The 25,581-nt window shown below is 40.8% G+C and overlaps 1 protein-coding gene across 1 annotated transcript; it reads left to right on the top strand.

The window, feature by feature from the left end:
• The first annotated feature begins 594 nt into the window (after nucleotides 1–594).
• ndufs4 (NADH:ubiquinone oxidoreductase subunit S4) lies at nucleotides 595–14,547 on the top strand. Its single transcript, XM_029511602.1, has 5 exons — nucleotides 595–729; nucleotides 2,833–2,911; nucleotides 13,361–13,533; nucleotides 13,703–13,776; nucleotides 14,319–14,547. Exons 1-5 carry the CDS (start codon nucleotides 647–649, stop codon nucleotides 14,420–14,422), a joined length of 513 nt encoding a protein of 170 aa, XP_029367462.1. The 5' UTR covers nucleotides 595–646; the 3' UTR covers nucleotides 14,423–14,547.
• The last annotated feature ends 11,034 nt before the right edge of the window (nucleotides 14,548–25,581 follow it).

Here is a 25,581-nt window from a genome sequence, read left to right as displayed (position 1 = left end):
ATTAGTCAGAATCAAAAATTTCTCTTGGTAATTTTCTTCGTAACCATGTGCTGAAATGTGATTTATAGATATTCTTTACTCTGATAATAGGCCAACATGGCCCACCTTTAATAAAGAAACATTTTCCTCATTGAACACTGACTGAATACTCCAGTACAGAAAATGATTGTTTTCTCTCTAACACCATCCCATACATTTTCATTTAAATTGTGCATTCAAAATAGTTGCAACATCAGAGGGAAGAACTTATTAAGTCAGTTCAACTGTCAAACCAATGAAATGTAGATGGAAAGATGTGAGGGCCACCGAGTTTAATCAAAAGGTAACCACCATTTAAACAGCGATTTATTGTGAAGGGATGCAAAGAGAGTGAAACGATTTCCAGACTCCAAAGGCGAATTCCTCTGAATGTGTTGGGTGTCTTTCCTTTAACACCCACAGCAGCGTTATTTGCGATATGAAACAAACAGCAGAGGCGTGAACAGACGCTGGATGTGCCCGGACATGTTTGGCTGTACGCGACACATCTCTGTAAAGTAAATTTAGTTGCTGGCAGCAGTCCTCCATTTCTCTGCCAGCTGTCTCAGTCACCAGCTCGCACTGTTTGTTCCTTCGCGTTCGCCGTACGTCATTGTTGACAACAATCATGGCGTCCTCAATGTCACTTCTCGGCTTGGGACGTTTAACTGCGATCAGTAGAGCCTCCAAAGTGCTCCTGAACCCCATCAGGTAACTACACGCTGATTGTTTGTTAGTTTTGTTTGCATTCGTCACGTTTGAGGAAAATATGCAACTCCAAGTTGGCCAAAGAGGAAGCAAGGAGGCCGTGAGTCAGGCATGTTACAGGCTAAAGAGCGACTGTAAGCTAACTAGTGTTAAATCTTAAATCGGGTAAATAAAGGGCTGCTAAATCGTCTGTTGTTTACTGCTTATAAGGAGTGAACTTTCACACCTGAGCACGGCCTGGTCCGCACATTTGAAGTATCTGGGCTGTCACTACACTGAAGTGTTTTTCGTGCCCTTATAGCAGCTGGCTAGGCAGCTAATTAGCTAAAACTACGGCTAGCGAGGAGTTTGATAGAAGTCCGTTCAAATGCCTGTCAAATGTTGTTGTTGCTGCTCCACGCTTTTCCTTCTCATCGTTACCAATGCCATTTATCAGTGTAATAAAAGACAGAGGAAAGCGTTTAAACACTGAAATTGTTGCAGCAACACGATCTGCTGCGTGTTTGCTTTTTTAAATGGTCGTTAGCATCAGCTTTATTTGGCATGTTGGCCAGACTTATTTTGACTGGCAGGCTGATTGAGCTGTTCCTGGTTAGTTCCTTAGCAATCATATTAAAACAGCAAATCATTACTTTCACAATGCAGTTTCCAATGTAGATTAAATGTTTTTTTGGGAAAAAGAAACCCCCACAGTCCTAACTTTACCCCCAAAGCGTCCACATCATATTGTGATAATGATTCAAAGTATTCGTTCTTTTCATTATTTCTATTAATTTGATTTCATTAAATTTGATTTATTTGCAGGAGGAAGTTGCTTAAACTTTGTAAATAATCGAGGAAAATATGCAACAGATCATCAGCATATGGAAGCTCATTCTATTGTTTGATGGATAGAGATCTTCCTCCTCTGAATTCTCTTAACTTTACAACAAAACATGAGATTTTGAGTTATGATTGGAGTTTTGGGCAAAAAATAAGTCCTCAAACTGTGAAGATCAAAGAAATGTAACACAGAATTTCACATTATTTTATTAGAAAAGTATGCTTTACCTTACAGAATGAATTAACAAGCCCATTAAGTTTTTTTATGAAGATTTTCTCTAATACATTTAAGTCATAATTCCATTTGAAATCATTAAATAAGGGATGGCAAACTTGATAGCATTTGTTAGCCAAGCATGGTGTCCTCCAAGTGAAATTTCAGATTCAAATCGGCAGTTGGATTTATTAACTAAATGTTAGTTGACACTTAGAAAAAGATGCCCCAAAGTTGATTTTTGAAACTTCAGTTTAAAGGAAGAGACAGATGAATGAATAAAAAAATTAACTGTTGAACATTTTGCAAGTTTTTTGCTCTTTTGGGTAAACATTTGCATTATCAGGGCTTTACTGTATTTGATCACCTGAAAAATACAATTATCTATAATTTTTCTTTGATAAACGCGTATAACAATGTACAAATTTTACATTGATTTAGTTGTTTCAGCACAGAAATTTATTCTATTAGATGTTTGTAATCCGTCCCTCATCAGATAGAGTTGTTTGTCTTATGGATTTTTTGATGTTGCCTGCAGGAATTTATTGAAGGGATGAAATTACATTTATGTCCAAGTTTTACACCTCAAAGTTGTGTTGGTCACAAAACTGTGATGCCCCCCCCCCCCCACCCATAATAAAAAAAAGAAATCAATAATTTGATGAATAAAATTGTGATTGTCTTGTGGTTATCTTCAATGTGATTATCGTGGCACATTGCAGTTTTGTGACAGGACACGACTGCACATTTACAAAGAGCTACACAGTCTTTGCCTGACAGTTGACCACAGCCAACATTAAGCACGTCCTGTCATTAGGATGAGAGCAACAGTCTGCCAGAGATTCACCAGACAGAACTAATATGTGGCGGGGTGGGGGTTTGGGGGGGGGGTTGGGGTGGGTAGGGGGTTTTCACTCCTTGTCTCTTCTTTTGCGCTGCATCCTTGCACCGTCGCTTCTTCCTAGATATTCAGCATTTGTAGTGTAACTTGTTCGTCATTTACTTCTTTGTTAGTTGTCCAGCTTTGGCAGGTGGTGCTTTGCGTGTAATGTCTATCTAATGGTTTTCAGGTCTACAGGCACATCAACATCGAGGCTGGCAGAGAAACCAGGACAAGACACGCAACTTATCACAGTTGATGAGAAATTGGTAAGGATCCCTCCCTCCCTCTCCAACGTGACACACGGATTGGTGTTTTTCTGATCTGCTGTCCTCCAATTAAGTTCTTGGAAAATTTGTTTAAAAAAAAGTCTTTGTAGTAGACACTAGGCTTTTGTAACAATATGATGTTCATGGCAAAGTTCATCATTGGTTGTCTGTTTGTGCTCACAGCTCGCATTAGTCCCCTCCTCACAACCTTTCATGAATTGCTTTTTGAAAAAATTACTCCGACTAGACTACTAGATTGTGTAAAATGTGTTTAATATGACAGTATAGTGACCAAAATGATGACAGATGAGCTTTAATTTAAATTCAAAAGGCAACATTATTTTGGGTATGGAAAAAAATAAGCTTTATCATAGTCATTCAGAATTTATATATATATATATCTATATATCTAGAGAGAGAGAGAGAGCCTGCTCTTAAAAGGCGTTCAATGAAAAATATTTGCAGTGATGTTACATAGAGTTGTTTAGTTTGAGATAGTCATCTGTGCTTGGCTGTCTCATTCATCTGTTACTCTCATTATTGATTTATTGCACAACAGAACTGCTTATAGTCTTCATTTCACTATTGTAGTTTTTCTCTTGTACTCTGTTTGTCCTTTTATGGCGGAATTTACATTGAAAAGCACGCCCCACTCATTGAATGTTGACTTGAGAGAGACGAAAAAGTACAAAAAAACTCACCTAAATTGATGCAGCAGAGCTGTATTTGTAGTATTTTTTTATTTGTGCCTTGTATTTTCCTTTCCTGTCCAAAGCTGGAACTTAAAGAGCATTTTTTTCACATTTTATTACCTTTTAGACTGATTATGTGTAAAAATGGTCAAGAAATAGTCGTTGTCCAGGAAAACCTTTCTCCAGACATATCCCCTGATTACAGAAACAGGGTTTTAAAGCTTCTGATGAAAGTGTGAGAGTAACTGCTGAATATGCTGAGCCATTGAATCTATATGAAGCTAAAATGCTGTATTTTCCTCTTATTGCAATTTACTAAATATTAAAAACATTAAAAGAGGAAGGCGATGGAAGATATCGGAGAAAAAGGGAGTTGGGGGAGAATGTGGGAGTCTGTTGTGGACTTGTTTTGGGGGGGGGGGTGGTTTACTGTGTGTGGGCAGCGCTTTTGTCCCAGACTGAAGCTGACCATACTGGCAGACAAACCTTTGGCTGGGCGGAGTGTCTGTCTCTGTCCTCTCAGTAGGGGCCACTGAGAGGAACAGCAGAGGAGAGGAAAAAAGGGCCTCTAAAAATGGGGAGGGGGGGGAAAGAAAAGAAGCTTGCATGGAAAAAAGTTTGTGAGACACCCTGAGACTCACGAAAAAGACAGTGGCCACTTCAGTGTTGCTGGCCACAGAGGTTCCTTTGTGGCGTGCTGTTGCTGGCGACGGCGGAGAGTACTCTAATGCTTACTCAGACAGGCCAAAAAGAGAGGCCTCAGCTGTTTACAGTACAGTGGTCTCTGTCTCACATGGAAGAGGGCAATGAGAGCACTCTCCCTTCTGGGCATTCAGCGCATGTCAGCACGCAAGTCATTCATCAAGCTGTCAATAAGTGTGAATTGCTTTCTGGTTAGACCAATCAAACAAAGCTCCTCATCCACTGAGAGGTTGCGGCAGGTTCGCACGCTGCGAGCGGCCTGAGGAGGAAGTGGCGTACCACTTTTTGGGTAGTGAACATTTCTGAATAACCTCGTTTAGCTGAGGTTGCATTTTGGCCTGGGGAAATTAGATTTTGAAGTCACTCCAAAAACTCTGTCTGACAATATTTGTGTGACACTCATATCATGTCCTTAGTTCTCGTCTGTCGGAAAAATGCAAACCTGACAGGAAGTTGTGTCTCTACGGTTTGTTCGGTCATCTCCATTACAGACAAATTTAGGCTATGAAGGGCATGGAGCTGCTGCAGATCACAAATATGAACAAATCCACTCAAGAGGATTTTTAATGGATTATGTTAAGTCTGACTGCATGGCTGCAGTCAGACGCCTACCAGGAAAGGCTTTTGGCTGATGATATTTTTTTTTTAGGATTAAAAACTGTTCAAATCTGATCATATTTATTGGTGGTCATGAACCCACAGAGAGTGACTACCTGACATTGTTTTGGCTATCAGACATTCAACTTTTCTCTTTCACCACCTGCGAGTTACCTGCACAGCAACGCTGCGGCAGAAGATAAGAGAGTAAAGCTTTTGAACGTAGTAGAGCATTTATGATCTTAAGTGACCTGTATCTCCTGCAGGAGATAATGGAGACAGAAACTAGAGCTAAAAGGATGTTTCCACTGCCCCCAAGTGGGCAGAAAACCGACTTATTTCAGGTTTAAAGGCATTTTTTTTAAGATAAAATGCAAAACATTTACCCTCGTTCTTGGTTCAGAAATGTAGTTGTTTTTGCACCTGTTGGTTTAATGAGCCGTTAAATGATGTTTCTCTGCTCTTCACCTGGTCGTAGAAAACTAGTTGTTAATGTCTCAAAGACGGGTGCTTACTTCAAACAATTTCATGCCTTTTATTTGACTAAATTGATAGATGATCAAATCTGTAATTAGCTGATAAATAATATAAACAATAATGAGCCATCTCTAACACAAATCCTGACTCCTATCACTTCTATCCATCTATTTAAAAAAAAAAAAAAAAAAGTTGCAAATTTACAAGCAAAACTTTGAGGGCAGAAAAGAAGCCAATGAAAAGACCTATGTGATGGAGCTGCTGTTCCCCCGAGTGCCCATGCCGACGTGCTTTTGTTTGTAATTACTGTTTGATTAAGCATGCTGGGCAGCTCCCAGGGTCCAGCTGGCCGGCCACTGATACACAGCTTTACACGTAACGTCTGCAACCTCCCTCCATCAGAGTCAGGCCTTTTGCTTCGCTCTCTGGCCTCTTGCAGAAAACAACTGCAGTTGTGACCACAACAGCTGCTTCAATATGCGATAATACAATATCCCCTACTTGGGACCGAGTGTCTCGGTGTCTACTCCTGCTTCAGCCATGGCCAAGTGCGCTCCCTCTCTTCACATAAAGACAACACCATAATCTTAAAGTGCTTGTGAAGCCTTGTTATAGAGTTCTCTAAAGGCACTAGGGTTTTATGAGACAGAGGGGGGCAGTTATTAGAGAGTGGGGAGCTGAGGTGGAAGGAGGGAGGAAGACGAGGAGGGGAAGACAGTATTAAATTGGTAGGCCCATTTGATGCTTGGCGTACCGAGTTTGTTAATCTGAAATCTTTTCTTTCCTGCAAATTTCGGGGCCAACTCTTGCCAGCACATCTGGACAAAAGATGTGAGGTTTGGTGCAGCAAGGTAGTTGAGTTTAAAGGCAGGTTGTTGCTTGTTTTTAAAGCCCTAAATTGGAGTCAGATTCGAAGATCCTGAATCTGTCAGTCAAGGTTTCTCATGCAAAGGTATCATAAAATTCCCAAATCCAAAAATCGCTCAGTGGTAGCTGGTTAACACTCAGTGCACCGTCAGGATCGTTCAGTCGGATGTGCCAGTTCGTTTAGTGTCACATGAAAACACAATTCACGGAGGGTTAAATGTGAGTGTCTTTGGGCTAAGTGCTCCAAACTACAGAGACCCTAACGGGTATTTTCTTTCACATTTGGGAATTGGCAGAAAATCAGTGTGTAAGATGATAAATCACAATACAAATCCTGCGATCTCCACCATGGGGATAAATTTAGCACCAGCTTTAAGTCTGCAGTACAAGGGTGTATATTCTCTAAGCCTGTCTAGCCTCAGACACAGAGTGACCTACAGTGCAGCAGGCCACATTCAGCACCCCACCCCCCCCTTCCTCTCCCTCTCATCCTCCTCTCCCACCCTTCCTCCCTCCTTCCCACATAGACAACTTAAGTGTCTGTTTTGTCTGGTTGCCCTTTCATACGGCGCGCTTATGCAAAAAATCTCTCGGCTCAAGTTTGAAGTAGTGGGTCAGAGGATGTTGGTCTTTGAAGAGTGCCAGACAAGAGGCTTTATTATGTATCATCCACTAAATAGTATTTCATTCATTAACACTCTCTTCCGTAGAGACTGAGCCTCTTAACAGGACTTCTCAGCCCTGTCAGCGCAGAGTAGTTTTAGAAAGCATCTAGCCGTAAAGTGTTGTGTTTGCAGAGCAGATTAAAGAGGAAAAAAGCTTTCTTACTTTTGATTGCCTTCACTCCATTTTTATGTGCTTGAGAGTTAGCAGCTCTTTTTCAAATTTTATGTACTCATTTTGAAGTTCTATACTTTATCTGGTTTCTAATCTCGTTTGGATCTCCCGACATCACAACAAACACAAAATACCAGAGATGAAAGGATTATTGATACAATTCATGAGTTGTAATTGAATTGCCAGAAAATAAATCATAATAATGTTTAATCTGGCATCAGTGTTTTAAATGTGACTATTTTTATCCTAGTCAACATCTTATTGACCAAATGATTAATTAACTAACTTAAGAAAATAATTGGTCGATTAAATTATGCTAAAAATAATTGTTGACTGCTATAGTACGCACAGTTCCATTTTGCACTACAGTTGCATTGTTAAGCAAACTTTTGTTTGCTTAATTATGTCGATTTAAGAAAATGGCAAAAATGGAAACAATCGCCCATCACATGTTCCCAGAGTCCTTATGTTGTTTGGTGTTTCCAAAAAAATTGAGTTTATACAATACAAAGGGAAGGAATTAATGCGACAGGCTGCGATCTTCCTCTTTTAGTTAGAGAAGTCAATAATTTATTAACCTTTCAATCCTTTTATGTATTAAGACATTTTTCTTGGCGATGCCAACGAACAAGTGTGTGTGCGTCTAACATGTTCATAAATGGACCCCCCCCCCCCCTTCAGTCCTCAGCGGTATGTGTAATGTGAGATTTGAGATGACCCTCACGCCAGCTGCTTCTTGTTCTCCAGAGTTAAACCACTCCCACACATGAGCAAGCAACATAATATTTGTTTCTTTTAGAGACGCCCCTGATGTCCAATCAGTAATTGGCACGCTTTTTTCCACTTCAAAGACATCTGAAGGTGGGAACTGGCGGAGGCTGTTGAGTGAGGCTCTTGGTCTGGGTGTGGGCTGGAGAGTGGGGGGTTAAGGGTGATATGTTTAGGCTTTCACCACATGCTGACTCAACATGATTCAGTTTGGCTGACCTCATGACCCCTCCTGACTGCCAGTCTGCAGTTTTGGCATACGGGTGTTTGTGCTATGATTGGCTGGACCATACTTGTGTCACCGATGTCACAACGTCCACTATGACCCGGTGCGAGCCGGTGCTGATGCAACAAGTGTTTTGTCCAAGTCAGTCAAGCACGGACATCCTTTGTTTGTTTATTTGTTTCCCAATGTGGGTACTGTACTAACAGGAAAGTTCAGTCAGTACCTCGGTTTAGATCTGTAAACCCTAACAAGTCTGAAAAATAGGACTGCTGGTACCAATATGTTTGTACAGTGTTAGCCTGTGTGTGGGCTAATTTAGCAGGTACAGAAGATGGCTATGCCTGCAACTAATGATTGTCGGCATGAAAAAAACAAAAAGAAAAATATAAATCTACTTACTTCTCAAAAGAAATGGCACATGTAATTAATCTTCATAAAAGATGCTAGTTGACCTGCACATAATTAAACACTAACTACTTTGATGATCAGTTTGTGTCCATTTTAAAGCAAAGATGCTGCCGTCAGCTTCTTCAGCATCTGTTTTATGTCTCTTGCATTTAGAAACACATTATTTGTAGCCTATATCCTCAAATTCTTGTTTAGGTTAATGTGAATTAGTTTTTTTTCCTTTTTTTAATGAGTGTATGAGTTTTTTACTATCTCCTACTAACCCTCACTCTTTAAGGGCTGATTTCACAGTTAGCATCATCACAGTAGACTCATGTTTTGTTCAGTTCATTGTTCAAGCCGTCTCTTTACACTTAAAGAGTTTATCATTTTTAACATCAAAGAGTTGAGCCCGAATCATTGTAAGAACAGATGTGAGTTTCCAGTGAAGGTTTAAAATAGTCTTCTTTTTCTGAAGGGGAACAAAGTGAGTATCGAGTGAAGGAGCGACAAAGAGAGCGCCATTCAATTCACTAAGTGACTCAACGGTAATGTCTGCAGAAGACGCTCCCTCTTAAATCCTCATCTACATTTTGCTGTAGTCTGTGTCCATCAGTATGAGGCTCCCCATGCTTAAAAAAAAAAAACAAAAGCGGTTGTTTTCCTTCATTTGGTCATTTTCTCAAAGATGAATCCAAAAGTTTTGTCTGATTTTAATTTCAAGGAGGTTTGTTTCTTTTCGGCAAACCGCTTTTACAAGTAAATTACATTTATCCTGTTGTCACAGATATGCACGACACACCACAAAAATCTTTTAACTTTTATTGCATTTGGACCAGATTTGCAAATGATGTCGGAAAGAAAATGCAGACCATACTTCATATTGCTGACCAGACAAAAAAGTGCCAACCTCCTCGTTTATTTGAACATGTGGAAAGCACAGATTCTTGGTCGAAAGTGCAGGGAGGGAATTTTCAAACCACTCTCACTGATTTCACCGTTTTCCATAGAGCGGAGAAACTAAAATGTTGCATTGAGGAAGTTTTGGGACCTTTGACCCAGCACTCAGCAAACGACTCCGCCCTGCAGATCCTTTCAGGTTCTGTCAGGTGGTCTGACCTTTCCTGATCTACCCAGAGATGTCTGATGGGGTTGGAGTCGGGTCTCTATCTGAGCACCTCACTCACAGACTCATATGCGCTCAGGGTCGCCGTCCTGATGAAAGGTGAACCTCGGACGAGGTCTGAAGTTCTCTGGAACAGGTTTTCTTTCAGAATATCTCTATACTTTAAGCTTTCACTCAACCTGGACACTGTCTCTGTCCCTGCTGCTGAAAATCTTCCCCTGAGGGATGATGGGATGTACCGACCAGGTGAGGAACATGATGTTTGGAGTCTAGTCTTACTCCAGTCAGACACCTGAGCTAAAGTCCATCCGTCCAAAGATTTTAGTGTAATCAAATTTGAGCCTGTTTAAAAGAAATCTCCAAAAACATTGAATCCTTTGCGCCGTTCTCAAATCCGATGAACCTTCAAAGCCACGGATCTGCTTTTCAACCTGGGAGAGGATTCTGTCAGCCACTAACACAAACCAACGTTAGGCTGAAGAAATGAGTGAAACAAAATGACAAACAGACTCATCTTGTATTGTTCTTGAAGTGGATTTCTTGAACTTCTGAAGTCGATTTAAAGCTGTGAAAAATAATATCAAGAGGGAAAGGACCTGTTTCATTCCCATTAATCTGAGTACAAATTTGACAAATATTTCTTTTGGAGGCATTTTCCACTTCAGCTCCAGCCAAGAAGATGATATTTTTTATGCTTGTATTTGTTTTTGATATCCTGTTATTTCACTTGAGCACATTGCGATTTTTTTTTTTTTTTTCTTTTGCTCTTGTTTACACAGAAATCCTCTCATATCTCTGCTGGAGCATTAGGGGTACCAGCTTTCAGCATTCTGGTGGGCCCAGCGGCTCCACAGCGACAAGCCCCTATGCTCTTTATTTGGCACATAGCCTGGAGGTGTCAGAAATATCGACACGCTTTCACGTGACGGAGACTTTGCCAGCCTTTTTCTCCCCTTTCTTAAGCCCTGCATTCTGTCTGCCCAGCCAGGTATTGTAGGGCCCCGTGAAGGCCCTGTGAATAGTGTCAAACTTGATAGTTCTCATTTTGCTTCCTGTACATGGCAGAAGAAAAAGTGCCCACCGTGTGGGTTTTCCTTTTGTGATGGCCCTCTCTAGTCTTCCTGGGAACACACCACATTCCAGCCACAATCATTCCCTTTGTGAATCTGGGTATTGTGGGTGAGTCTGTTATGCCAATAACCCTCCTAGCTTTCAGTGTAATGTGTGCGAGTATCATAGAAGTCTAGACTCGTATTTTTTGCAAACAATGCTGGATAATGAGCGGTGTGTTTTCAGTGATTTGGCAGAGTTTTTGTTTTGACACATCCTCCCTCATTCATGAAGGACCTTTTGTGCTCATCCACGCCTAAGATGTGATTTAAGGTCTACTACATCTGGACAAATTATGGCACCACTTTACCATACATGGGCCTCCTGTGTCAGTTATGGTTTATGTAACAGTCTGCTCTGCTAATCCCTCAGGGTGTCATTTCTAAGGGAGAGATTTTCATGCATCTGTCCCCCACAACAGCACGGACCACAGAATTCCTACATTTTATTTACCTCAAATCAAGGGATTGTATTTGTACATGATTATTTCCGCCTGCTTCAATTCACAATCCTAAATGTGCCCTGGCTCAGGAGGTTTTTCCTCACCTCCTCCTGCGTGTACAGATCTTTATCCTTCCAAGAAAAAAATGTAAAAACATTTTGAATGACCTGCAGCTCCTTTTTGCTGCGCTCTCACACCGTCTTGTGTATGATTGTGTCATGAAATGTCCACCACAACCCCCTTCGGGTGAAGGGAACATGTTTTCCTCCTCTCTGTGACAAGAGGGAATTGTTAAGGTTAAGTAGGTAGGGCAGCCGGAAATAATTACTGAGCACTTGTGAAGTTTTCCCCCCTTTTGTTCATCTTTTCCCTTTGATTTTAACATTCTTTTCAATGTGCAGATCTTGTTTATGATTAAATTCAATCTGGTGGTGTTCGTAGCATGGCAAAAGATATTTCCAGAAAATAAGCTATGGTTAAGGAACTGGACCTGTAATTCCAGAGGCTTAAATACCGTTGGCCGCTGCTCTTGCCCAACGAAAGGGCTGCTTTTGTGTAGGGTTCATGCAAAATGACCTCCTTTCTACAAATCAACTGGCAGATGACAGACCATGATGAAAATTTGATTCTTTGAAGTTGTAATGGCCATTGAAATGTGTAAAATTCTTGCATTGAAAGGAGAGCACCCTGGAAAGCCCTCAGTCTTGGGTGGCTGCTGCCTGCATGCTGGGAGGTTCGTCTGTGTTTTGTCACCGACTTCCCATTGCTTGTTTGCTAATTCACTGAAGAATTGGACCAGATCCTCGATCGGAGCTTGAGGGGGCTCCAATTGCTCGGGAATATGCATTAACTCGCTCAAAGGCCCCTCTAGCTCCTCTTGTCGCGCTGGCCTACTTTCTGATGGTCTGGAATAAATCACCTCAAGTATTAGGCATTAATTTCATCCACCTCCAGGCAAAAGAGTATGAATAACAGCATAATGATGAATATTATATTCTGCTTTTTCTGTTTTCTTTTTCTGCCCCTCGAATCCACATGTGTAAGTTGGGGCTGTTTTTCTTTTTTACAGTGCTGTTATTCAATTAAATTCAAGTCGTGCACAAATTGAATGTCTGAAAAACAAAAATGTGAATTATTGCGTTATCACCTGATAGAAGTATTTGGCTCATTAAATACTGACAGACATTTATAAGCTTCATGTAAAAAAAAAATAAATAAATAAATAATAATAATAAAATAAAGGAAATCACAGCTAAATCCCGGGAAAGGTCCACATGCAGCTGTAGGAGTTGGGCTGACAGTGACCACAGAAACATTAAAGTACTATTCAAACATTTCGTATATTTACAGTCCCTATAAAACGTGTTCACTGTGGTTCGTTCATGTTCTGTTATTTTTCTGATGCTGTGGACGCATTTGAGCTTTTTTGACCTGAATATTTTAAAGTGAAAATAAATCACAGCAGACTGATGTGACACCTCAAAATATAAAACATAAAGCAGTTGATTACCTAAGTATTTTTTTATTGCCACTGAACATTTTCCTAGGCCCATTCCTTCCAACACGAAAACGCTGTCAGAGCTTAAAGTTATATTTTTCAACACCTGCGAGGCAACTTTCAGATGACCCGTCTCGATGGGCGCACACATATGTCTTTTCTGGAACCTTTATTCTCTGCAGGGAAAGGAAAAGACATCAGTCACCAAGTTAAATCAAAGGCAGAGTGGCTGTGGAGAACCGAAGGCGGCTCTGCAACCAGAAACTTGTCAGTTTATTTTCACGGACGCCACAGCATAAAAAGCAAACTCTGTTTTATCTGCAGAATTCCATGTTTTTTTTCCCGTATGAAGCCGTTTCAGTGATTCATTCAGTCAAGTTTTTCAAATGTGCATTCACAGATTGTAAATAGATGGAGCAGTAGTGGCATTAACAGACAACGGAGACATTAGATCGTCAGCCGATTGATTTAATTGACAGGAAATTATCATCAGCAGCTTCTTTATTTTAATTATTATTTTTATTTATTTTTTGGAAGCAAAACACGTTTTCTGGTTCCAAGTCAGGAGATTTATTAATGGAAAATAATTGTTAGTAGCAGTCTTACTCAGACTGAATTAATTTGAGGCTTAACTATGACACAGAGAGTTTGAGTTTTCCAGTCTGACGTTACCTTCTGCTCTGTTTCTCACATGTGACGTGTTTGTGTGTCTGTTTGAAGGACATCAGTACTCTAACAGGAGTCCCAGAGGAGCACATCAAGACACGCAAGGTCCACATATTTGTTCCTGCTAAAACAGCCATGCAGTCGGGAATCAACAGCACCAAGAAGTGGAAGATGGACTTTGACACCAGAGAACGCTGGGAGAACCCGCTGATGGGCTGGGCCTCAACGTAAGAGTCCGTCCGTTTCTACAGACCGTCGGAGGAACTTCGGTTGTTTTGGTTGTTTGTGTTTTAGACGGGGGGGGGTTTCAAGTGTTGCTGGCACATTATTTTTGGTTGAACTGTCCTAAAACATTTCTCATGATATTTGATACTTGCGTCTCTGTGTGCCTTTCAGGGCTGATCCCTTATCCAACATGGTGCTCTCTTTCTCCTCCAAGGAAGATGCGATCGCTTTCGCTGAGAAAAACGGTACGAAATCAAAGAATTTTTCCAGAATTTTAGATTTTAAAGTGAAGCACAGACTCCAATTATAACACACAACCTCCTCTGGAATTTGGCAAATGTTTAATCAGAAGAATTCGCTTTAACATAATAATATAAATATGAGTTACTACATTTATTATTTAGGGTTTTTATTAGTACAGTAGTTATAAGTTGTTACTGGAACTGTTAAGCTGGTTGCCAGTAAAGCAGCTTTATTACGTCAAAACCTCTGATGACAAATCAAGTGCTGGAACACTGAGGGAATACGTTCCCTCTGAAATTGTGCGTGCTGTTTCTCAAAAATGGCGGCGCTCACTTTGAGCCAGCGAACGGAACCATCTGGGAAAGTTTGTTGAAACTAAGAAAAGAACCCGACTTACTTTGTTTATTGCACCATGAAAGCGATTAGCGCAGTTCTGACTAAACAGCCTGTTGATGTCTACCAAACACCTCATTTTGCTTGGAAGTGGTCCAGCGTGAACATTTGTGACGCACTCCACACTTACTGATGATGGTCTTTGCTTCAGGTTGGAGCTACGACATAACAGAGAAGAGGAGCTCAAAGCCGCGGGTGAAATCCTACGGAGCCAACTTCTCCTGGGACAAGAGGACCAGGAGGTCCGCTAAGTAAACTGAAGACGTACATCTGTTAGTTGGTTTGAACTCTGTTTTTCCCACAGCAGACCTGTTTCATTCATGTCAATAAATGCATAATTATATATGGAAACCAAACGTTTGGGTCATTATTGCTTTTATTCTTCAGTCACCTCATTAAGGGCTACCTAACAGCTTCAGCTGGATTAATGAAGTGTTTGTCTTGAGTCAAGTTGTGCAACAGCAAAACAAACGGGAACATATTATTACAATTAGAAGCACTTTAAACGGAGGAGTAAATATATTTGTGGGCCAAAACCAGTGACATTTTTCCTGCGTGAGTGTTTGTTTCCATCCCGTTACCTGAATTGTTTCCGTGTTTAGAGCTGGAAAAGAAATAAATTCAAACTTGGAACTGTTTTTCTGTAAAAAAGTTTTCTTTCGCTGCGGCGTCAGGGCAGCGAGTTCGAAACACTCGAGCTGCAACTAACAATTACTCTCATTATTGACTTATCTCTTTAATTTCATGGACAACATGCGCGGGCAAGAGTTTAAAAGCCAAAACTATTCCGCTACGTTAATATACAATAAAAAGAAGAATCCTCGCAAAAGAGGAGCAAGAACTGAGGAATGTCTTTGCTTGTAAACTAAATGAAAACATTTCATTGTAATTCAAAATAGCTGCTAGGTAATTTTCTGCCACTCAACTGCTGCCAATTCAACTTCATCAGGCTCTACATAAAAAAATGCAGTTAAATGTAATGAAGGAGTCAAGCTCAGAAGAGACAAAGCATCCTCCTCATATATCTCTGGTTTATAGTCTATTTCCAACTGGTGAATAAAATATTAAGACTTCTAACATAACAGTGAGTCTGTTTTTAATGTGGACGTGTTACATGAGGCACATTTTCCATATACAGTTAAGCAAAGGGGGAAAAATACCATTGAATGAAGTTATCTAACCACCAAAGCATACATTTCCCAATAAGCCAGTGAGCTGGTCAACCATGTGGTTGAATGGTTAGCACGCCTGCTACATGATCACAGTGTTCCAGGTTCGAATCCAGCCAAGGGACCTATGCTGCAGATTGTTCCCCTCTCTGCCAATTAGTCTGAAATAAAGTCATAAAATCCCCCTCTGACATAATAACACGGTCAGCTGTGTAACTCTGCCTGCTCCCCGTTGAGATGAAGTTTAGATCTTTGGAAAAGCCATAAATTCTTTGAAATGCCCAGCTATTCACACTTGGCACTTGTTGCCAGCGTTTGTTTGTGGTCTTTGTGTTCAGTAAACAGTGGTGTTACTCTGCGCCAAGTCCCGAACTGCGTGACTGCACTGATATTCACACACCAATCACGGGGCGCCTAATTGATGTAGCCCTTCGTTAATTAACGCACCGCGTTGCAGATCTTTCGCAGCCTTGTGCTCGCCATTTATTTTGTTCTGTCGCTCGGCACATCAAAAGGGCTGATCTGATATGAGCGTAATGGTCCATCTGAACCGCGGGACATGAATGACAGCATGTGTTGCTTTCCCCCTTTGAAACCCCCTCAGAGAGAAGCAGTGGGGGAAAAAATGCACTTGGCACAACTTTGGATCATAAAAGTTGAAAGCATTCCGCCCGTCTTGGCCCACAAGCACAATAATGTATGTGAGATGAGCGCGGCTGCACAGTGGCATTGTTCAAAATCATCATGACAAGATAGACAAAGTCAGCACAGAAACGCTGAGAGCACACACCGTCCAAATGTCTCCACCGGCACCTAAACAATCCAGATTCCCTTCACAGTCTGATTTATTTGTATGACGCCTCAGCTGGTGTCACCTCACAGCAGCCCTGTCCCGCTACAGAATCAGGGTCAGTGTTACTGCGGCTATAATCCAGACTTTACTGTAAGCAGTTTGCTGACAGCCTGAAATCAGAGGCGCAGAGATGGAGCTGATTTATTTAATTTTTTTTTCACTTGGTAGAATGTCCCACAATCCTTAGCAGCAGATTACAGGGATGCTACAATGACAGTGGAATATATAAATATCACCGCTCTCACTTTCAAACCCGATATCGCGTTTTTCATATTTCTTATTCGGTCCAGGTATAAAACACATTTTCTCTGCAGTTTGGTAGCATCATTTAATTCCAAATGTTAAATGTAACAACGGGCTCCACAGTCGAAACCCTCATCGTTGCGGAGGTTGAACTTTTCAGGGTCAAAGGTCAATTTAGTTGAGCCTTTGCTGCAGAACCTGGTGGGAATCGATCGTCTGTGATCAACACTCTGACACTGAGCACCACAAACTGACCGCGGCGACGTGGACTTTTTTTTTTTCTCTCCCTTCTTTTCGACCATGTACCATACCATATATTTTTTAGATGCAAACTAAAGCAGCCAGCGAGCTAATCAGCAATCAAACTGTTCAGACAAACATTTAAATAAGACTGTTGAATTTATATGTAATCATAAAGTCCAAATGTCCTGCTTTATTTTTACACATTTACACATTTAGGCAGAGCAGTTTCAGAGACCATGCAGAATTTGGCATGGCTGCTATAACGCAGCACCTGCTCCCTATTAGGTTTTCTGAGCATGTTTTTGGTCACTAATGGAGTTTTAATGTTTTATTATTTTATAGCTTAAGTAATAATTGGCCACCTGGCTGATACAAAACAAAACTACAGCAGGTGATGCTGAAACAATTCATGAAGTGTGTAACACTTTGTTCAATCATACATTCAAATTGTAAAATGCTAAAAGAGAAATGTGGCTTCCAGATGCACAATGTTTTTGCGAAAATTCTCTTCGCAAAAAAAAGTTAAATTATGAAACATGGTGTCCAGATAGTGAAAGAATTCCTGCGTCTAGAAATGGTGTTTTCCAAAAAGGAAAAAATCTTAATCCATCAAGAATTGTTTTTATTTTCTGAACAAAAAAAAAAAAAAAATCCTCCTACACTCTGCTGGAAAGGACACCAGTGTCCTACTTCGCCTCAGCAGCTGGACAGAAGACCTGATGTGAAAGTTTTAGTTTGGGCGCGTGCCAGGACGTTATTTGTTAATGGTGCTCTAAATTACACACACCTACACTCACCCAAACACTTCCTGGTCCTCGATGACCCCGAGGGTCACCGCTGCCTGTGGCCGCTCACAACCAAAGACCTGCTTCCTCCTGTGAGTTTGTGTGTGTTTTCACCACGCTGGGTGGATTCGAGTTTGTTTTGAAGGTCACAGATCACAGATTGATGACGATTTCTGGTTTTCCAAACAAAAGCAAAACTGAGTAGAACCTGTTTATCTAAAGTCGAGTGTTTATTATTCGTGCATCATTTATTATCTCCCGTACAGTGAGAACACAAAAACAGCTCTGTCATATTATTGAATGAGATTTTGATATATGGACGTTGTTTATTATTTGGGATTTTACTAAATTAATTGCTTCAATTTTTCACAGTTTTAAACGGTCGCATCACCGCTTCTGCCCAGCAGATGAGATTCCGATAACTAGAAGACAAAAATAAAAGTTGTTACAGATGTGGTAAAAAAACAAAAAACAAAAAACAAAAAACCCCACTCTGCTGCGCTGCTTTATTTTGTCTTCACTGGAGCTTTAGTTTTGATTTTCTGTGAGTCCCAGGACTCAATCACCAATCACAAACGTTTCTACTGTTAGCTGCTAACTCATGAACGAAAAGCCAAATAGGAGACGCAAAGTTAGAGAAGCTGGTGAGACAAGTTCTCTCTGGAAAACCAACACAGTCAGCTGATCACAAGGCAGGACCCGTTGAGAGTTTAGCTACGGAGTTAACAACAGTCTGTGACACCACATCAGTGTGACGGTGTCGATAACCGCTTATCCAATCTGCTTTACAGTCCTGGACCTTTGGGGTCCTTTGGGACCTCACTAATATAGTTGCCAAATGTGAAATCACTAAGAAGAGGGGTTGTTGAGAAAGTTCAAGTCCAGACGGACAGATGGAGATTTCTCTGTGTATTAAATATGCATTAAATAAATAAATAAGTATAAAATTATGTTTTTTTTTTTTAAACTTGGTGAAGATGAAGGAGGGACATTCCCCCCCAGCTCCTCAGAATCAGCCTGGTTCACATACACAAGATTAAGTAGCAAACGTGACATCCAAGACCAATCGGGCCACCCAAGAGAACCGCACCCAGCGGAAAGGCTGTCAGAGCCCCCTTTTGCAACATTAATCTTCAAGCCTCTCCTGCACTGCCAACTCACATCTCCTTCAAACAGGACAGGGAGGTAGAAAACTGAACTTTTCCCTCCCTCAGGGTTTTCTCCTCTCCATCAATTAACTCTTTGGGGGACAATTCATCGTCACCCAGCATGTTCCAGACAACTTCAAACACTGGCAAAATGAATTACTTTTCCAGACTCTTGCCTCTGTGGAAGGAGGCGTTACGTTTCCATGTTGTCTGTCTGTCTGTCCCGCTTTCAGCTGAACGCAATCTCAGGGACACTTCAAGAAAATATCTACAAATTTGGCACTAATGCTGACTTGGATGGATGAAATTATTATGATTTGGTGGTCAAAGGTCAAGGTAACTGTGACCCCACGAAATAAATTCAATTCAAGAATTCCTATGCTGATTATGACCTAATTTAACACAGCTGTCTAAAAGCATGAACGATTACAGTTTATACCCTAAAGGTCAAAGGTCAGCCCAGCAATGAGATCACTTTGTTTTGCTGTGAAAATGCTATTTAAAAGTAATCAACACCAAACAGGGAGATTGTGACCATGATTCCAGTGACTCTAAACACTAAGGAGATTTTGCACATTAAACTTGATGGTGAACAACTGAAGCTGTAACACTGCTCACAAACCACCGAGCTGTCCATCTTTCCCGCATCGACACAAACCTCCACTGTGTGTCTTTGGGTGACGCCACCGAGGATGATCCTCCACACCAATGGGATGGAGATACCAACAGGATGTTCCCCATCTAGGCCCCGCGCAGACACAGCTGGATGGAAAAGACACCATGAAGGTGAGAAATGTGGAATCAGAACAACACACACATTGGAAAAGGGGGATATGCAGATTCTGATGACAGTTTGTCGAATCGAATTAAAAATGTCTTATTTACAGATTAAGATTAGAATAGTGAATGTTATAGAGAAGTAATTCAAGTTTGAAGATGATGACTCAGATGATTCAAGTGCTGCTTTACTTTGCAGATGAAATTGTGGAACTATCATTATCAGATTAGTAGATCTGATACACCAGTTTAGGAATTAGATAACTAATTCAGCTAATCTTTCTACAATATTTTTTTATCCTATTTCTATCTTGGAATTGAAAATGATGACTCTACATTTAATTAAATCAAAATTATGAGCAACGTTTAGTAAGTTTTAAATATGGTAGGTATGCTCAGCTCTTTTGAATTGTTTGATTTAATATCTACAGTCATTTAACTGTGAAAGTATTTTCACTTTGTAACTGTAATTTGGACAAAACAATATTTTGAGAAGAAGCTAATGAACTTTTTGGTGTAAATTTGTTATGACTCCACAGTTGTTGGTCAGTGAGTCACCCTCTGGTAGGTTAAGTAAGCGGACCTCTTTTCCTCTTTGGGGTTTCTCCTGTGGGCTAATCCTGTTAGAGGATGTTTAGGCTCAGTCTACAGAAAGACAGTAAACAAAGAGTAAGCTCTGCCGTGTGATCCCAAAACTTTGGACTGAACACAAACAGCAATGCTCAACATTACAGAAAAACATTAAAGAGCTGACATCTTTGAAGCTGCGTCTTCAATATGACTTTCATCAATAGCATAAATGTTGAAATGTTGTTTAGATAAAAAGACGTATATAATCAGTCAAAATAGAAATCTTATTCACTCTTAATTTAATATTAAAACATTACATTTTATAGAAACTGCAGTATGGTAAATAAATAAAGGTGAGGCTTGTCAGCAGTAAACTGTGTATCTCTGGTTACTGTAAATAGAAAAAAGACTCAGACTTGACCAATGGTTCAGCAAGCTCCTTCCAGCAAACCTCTCTATGCCAACTGGTCGCTTACTTGACCTTTCTGGCATTTAACCCTAATCCTCAACACCTTAAACACTATTTCTGGCTGCAGCTTATTCCTACTATCTAACTCGTGCTCGTGTCTGCAGCCTACTTCTCTAGCAGAGCTGAATCATCTCTCCGCCATCTCTGTTGTGCTGCTTCGCTCCGATCTTATTTGTGACCGACTTTGCAGTTCCCCGTGTGAGTCAGGGAGCGTTTCGTCATCACTTTAAGGGCAACTTTCATTTTACACTCAACCAAATATGGTTCCGGTAGTGATTAAACTGCTTCGTGCCAAAACTTTGGTCAAACACAGGTGTCCTCTCTCTGCACAGCGACCATGTTTACTAGATTGTCCCTGTGAAAAACTCACTTTTTTCTCCTTTTTTGCTTTCACACGGAACGTTTGTATTTTGAGAGCTGCAAGCTGCCCACATAGTGTCGTCACTGGAGCTGCTTTCCCTGTAAACTGTTTGGATTCAATGAGCTAATCCACCTACAGTATTTGGCTCAGTGCCACACAGTGCACCAAACAGACCATAGTATATAAAAAGCAAAATTTATAGACCACAATTAAATATTTACTACAGATTAGTGAGTGTTTGATCACCTGTGGCTTCTCATGAAACATTCACTTTGCTAGCTGATTATAGGAGTCATCAGAGGCCAAGGCTCATAAAGGGAGCGAATGAGGTGCACGTCACTAGTGCTGGTGTGAAATGGATAGCACTTCGGACAAAACTTGTAAGATTCCCCTCAAAGGAAACTGTTTCAAAGTTGGCATCTCCACTACGTGAATGTTTGACCAACTTCATTTAAACCACAGCTGCACTCTGCACATGTTCATCTGTCTGAGCCCTCACTGTTCATTCCTGCTTTTCAGAGACATGACAGTAATTTCTACATCCAAAAACAGGATGGTCAAAGCATCATGTCTGTTTGTCTTCAAAGACTTATGACAAGAGAGAGTAACTAATAAAAAGCAAAAAGCCCGATAGCTGTCAGTGGGATGGGGACTCCAGTAAACAGAGCGCTGAGTCTACTGCAGACCACTCCAGACAGACATGTTAAGGTCACGCTCATAAAAGTTCCCTCGACATGGTGTTCCTTATAAGCCTGGAGGGGACGAGCAGGAATCACCTGCACAGATGGGTCAAGCTGCTACTGTGCCCCATTCACATGGCCAGAGGGAGCAGACGGGTGCATATGTGGTGCATCGTGAATCAAGCTCCTTGTCAAATAATTCACAGTAGACTAAACTGGGCTGCATGTGGTTACAGAAGGCAGGCTGCCCTCTTCAAAAGCTGGTGCACTGCATGGTGAAAGAAGCATTTTACATGGAGAAGGATCATTTCAAAATTACTGCCGTGGTTTAGTTATGCACCACTGACAGAAACCTGTAACTGGACGGGAGGGTCTTGAAAAGAAGAGTTGCCCTGTATTTTGATGTAAACATGCAACAGATCCTTCAGTGGCCACCACTAATTGACCTTTTGAAAGAATGCTACGCCTTCTCCGTGACTGACATTTGCTTTTAGCGGCTCCTGGGAGATGGGGCGGTGGACTGGTGCAAGGCGATAGCGGGGGAGATCCTCTGGAGATAAACCGCCATGCCCCCTGTCCCTCAGACAACAAAGAAAGTGAGTGATGTTTGTCTGAAAACCAAGAGCTGCGATCCCTCTTGTTTTGATGTGTGGGCCACCTGGGATGCGGGCCTCCATCAGCACTCGGGCCGAGGAAAGAGGAAGAGAAACAGGAATCACACAGATCTCGTCCCCAGGACAAACAATCTGAGTGACAAGCCTGCTGGAATCCCACGGAAGTCACCCAACAGACGAGGCATTCAAACACACAGAAAAAACAAGAGGCATTTAGGTGGCCCCAAAGTGCCAGAGCAGAATTGCACCACATGGGTTCCTCAATTTTTCGAGGACAAAAGTTTGAGCATTTTGAGTCCTTTAATATCTGACCATGGAAGAATCTCCACAAGAGATTCTTTTTATCTAATCTCAAACTCACACTGAGAGAACAGCGTCTGCAAGTTGGAATGTTTTCAGGTTTGGGGTGTAAATGTACCTGACTGTTTCCATTTCACCTCAGAGGGAAACACTCTTCTCACTTGTTAAAAATACTCAGCATTATTTCTTCAATACAAATGATAAGTAAAAGATATTATCTCATTAAATATGATGTGCTGTTATACACTGATGTAGCCAAAACCATATTAAGTGTTAGTTAAACCAGCCGCAACATAAAAAGCAACACCCACAATACTAAACCCATAAAAATAATCCAATAAAAACTATCATACATCATCCGGCTGCCTAGTGAGTGCTTTTACTTAGTGAAGTATATTTTTCTGCCAGTACTTTGTTAAGTCAACTTGAGTATGATTTTGAAGTTTAGAAAAGATTTGTGGAGGGATAAAAAAAAAATGAAGCAAATTTTAAATTTATGTCTGTGATCACCCACGTTTGGAATAATCAATCACACTTGATTTGTAAAGCACTCTTCAATTGGGTTAGTTCAATGTGCTTCACAGATGACTCTGTTTTCGTTGCTCACATGTTGAAGCACAAAGAGAGCGGGTAAAAAGAAAGACAGTCCGATCACAGTCACCTATGGGGTTTCACATTCACTCAGATTTACCCGCTGTGAATCGTTGGCAGCAGAACCTGGTGCATAAATCTAAGACCATGGATGAAGTCGCAGGAACGCAGAGATCACAAGAATTGTGAGGGTTTCTACATTCTTACATTTAACAGAAATGAATGCAAGGAGACAATGAGAAAGTCTGAGTTAGCGGCCCCGCTGGACTCCTGAGAATGAAGCCTTCGCTGTCCAAACAGGATTGATTGCAAGGAAATGACCGCTGGTTCGATGCCCAATATACTCAATTTCCACTTTTGATTCAATTAATATATCCAGACTAATCTAATATTCTCATGAAGTTTATATCACACTGAAAGGTCGGTGGCATGTTGCTGCGAAGTGTGTTCCTTTGCTGCTTGGCAGGGCTGTTATTCACTTACTTTCTATCAGGTTTGATGGAGTCATTTGTTTTGCTGCTTGACCACAAACCTGCAGGATCACATGTGTGACAGGAGCGAGGTCGGCTCTGAGGCTCTTCTGCAAATCTGGAAACACAACATGGATAAAACAACAACAAAGCCCAAACACCTGTGAGTTACCACTAAATACTTACATGAAAGTAAACAAAAAGAAAATAATTTAATTTGATTTGTTGAGAGGAAATCTTGCAACAAACACTTTGGCTTACTAAATTGTAAAGCAATTTAGAGGGTTTATTTATTTTGATACCTGCACCATAAGCATATTATCATTATTTTAATATTAGTATAATGGCCATACAACCCTGAGAGTATACACAATTAATTTTATATCAATTTGGAATAATCAGCTGGTCATATGGATTTTTATAAAATCTGAAATTAATGCCATTAACCTGTCATACTAAAATGCTTCAGCCAGCGAAGAATCTCTGTTAATGCTTTAAATCAAAATGAATGCATCATATGAAATTCTCACATCCTCAGGAAAAAGAAAACTGTCAGTGTGTTGGTTAATTGAAATAAATCCAGATATGTGTGATGACAGTGGTTAAAAAAAATTCAAGTGCTGCAACAATCGTCTAAAATATCTGGAAGTGATTATTTAGTCCAATGAACATTTCTTCACTAGCTCATATCATATTGATAGATTTCTGTCATTTGTGTTTGTTTTTCAACAGGGTGTGTGTGTGTGTGTGTGTTGAAACAAAGAGGAAACACCTTGAATGAACCCATGGATCCCATCCAGTGACTGCCTGGTCTTGCGCTCAGATTCACACATGCAAGATGAGTGAAAGCAGCACGGAGACTGATGTCTGTGCTGCGTCACTGCTCGACGATCCTGAGGAGAGCAGTTTTTTCTCTCCTTTTTTTGAGGAAACAGCCTCTCGCTGTGAGGGGCCGGGAATGTGGGGTGACTTGTGTGGAGCACCAGCTGTGGGAGGCAGAGCAGGGGTACGAGGCCCAGATGGATATCAAGGCAACATCTGTTCCACCTCCTAGCAGGGTCTTATCAGCAGAAACGCTGCCACACACACTGGATGGGAGAAGGGAGAAGACAGAGAGAAATGGGCATTCTTTACAAAGTTTAAGAAAACATGCCTGCTTTTGTTTGTCTTGTAAACGAAGGTTAGGTTCCCTGTCAGGTCACGCATTTGCATTTCACAAAGCTCATAGGGGTCATTTTGTTATATGTGATTGGATTTCTTTGTACTTCTGAAGGGCTCTCATAATGGATCCGGCACACTGTTGGTCTAATAATGAAACACTGCATTGTGCACGCCAAAATAAGAAGAAAGCAACACATTTGGTTTACAGTAATGCTTCCGAACTAAAAAGTCAAAGACAATGCAAACACAAAAATTCGAATTACTACACTCATATGAAATAATTTCATTCCAGTTTGTGTTTAGCCGTGATCAAAAAATTTTATCCAAAGCAATTTCACTCATTTGTAGTCTGAAGAGCTGAACAACATCTGTTTGAATTCACTAGTTCAGATTAGAAAAGCATCCCAAGATAAGTCCTGTAACATTTCATTTTTTCTATAAATCCACTTACAAGAATGCCGAATGTGTATTTCAAACATCTACTGCTTCAGCAAATATTTTCTTAAAGCTCACTTGGCTCCTTCCAGTCTATAATCAGCCCTCAAGAGATAGATTGAGCAGTCTGTTTAAATCAACTTCATACTTTAAAGATTTACTGTCTCTTCATTAATTGTAATGTGTGTGTACTAAACAGAGTGTAACCAAGTTGTAATGCAGAGGCAATCAACACTGGTGTGAGTGCAGCGCTCCTGATGTCAGGAAATCAAAGCCAAGAAGGCCAACAGTAAACTGCGTTGGAAGCCGTTCCTTGGAGCGCTCAATAATTGGTTGTGGCTGGCAGGTTAGCACTATACCAAAAGTTCAGTTTTGCAGGTCGTACTCTAAACGCTTTGTTAGGGGACACACCTTGACTTAAGATTACTTCCAACAACTAAGCTTGTCAGGTTCTTGTTGGATTTCTGTTAGTATTTTTCCTCCCTTCCAGGCAGTCATTAATTACCGTTCATTTTAGTGAGTTGAAAAAAAAAAAAAAAAAATCA

The sequence above is a fragment of the Echeneis naucrates genome, chromosome 9, assembly GCF_900963305.1.
Source record: "Echeneis naucrates chromosome 9, fEcheNa1.1, whole genome shotgun sequence".
Classification (NCBI taxonomy): domain Eukaryota; kingdom Metazoa; phylum Chordata; class Actinopteri; order Carangiformes; family Echeneidae; genus Echeneis; species Echeneis naucrates.
The sequence above is the reverse complement of the archived record's forward strand: the minus strand, read 5'-3'. Positions and strand labels throughout refer to the sequence as shown.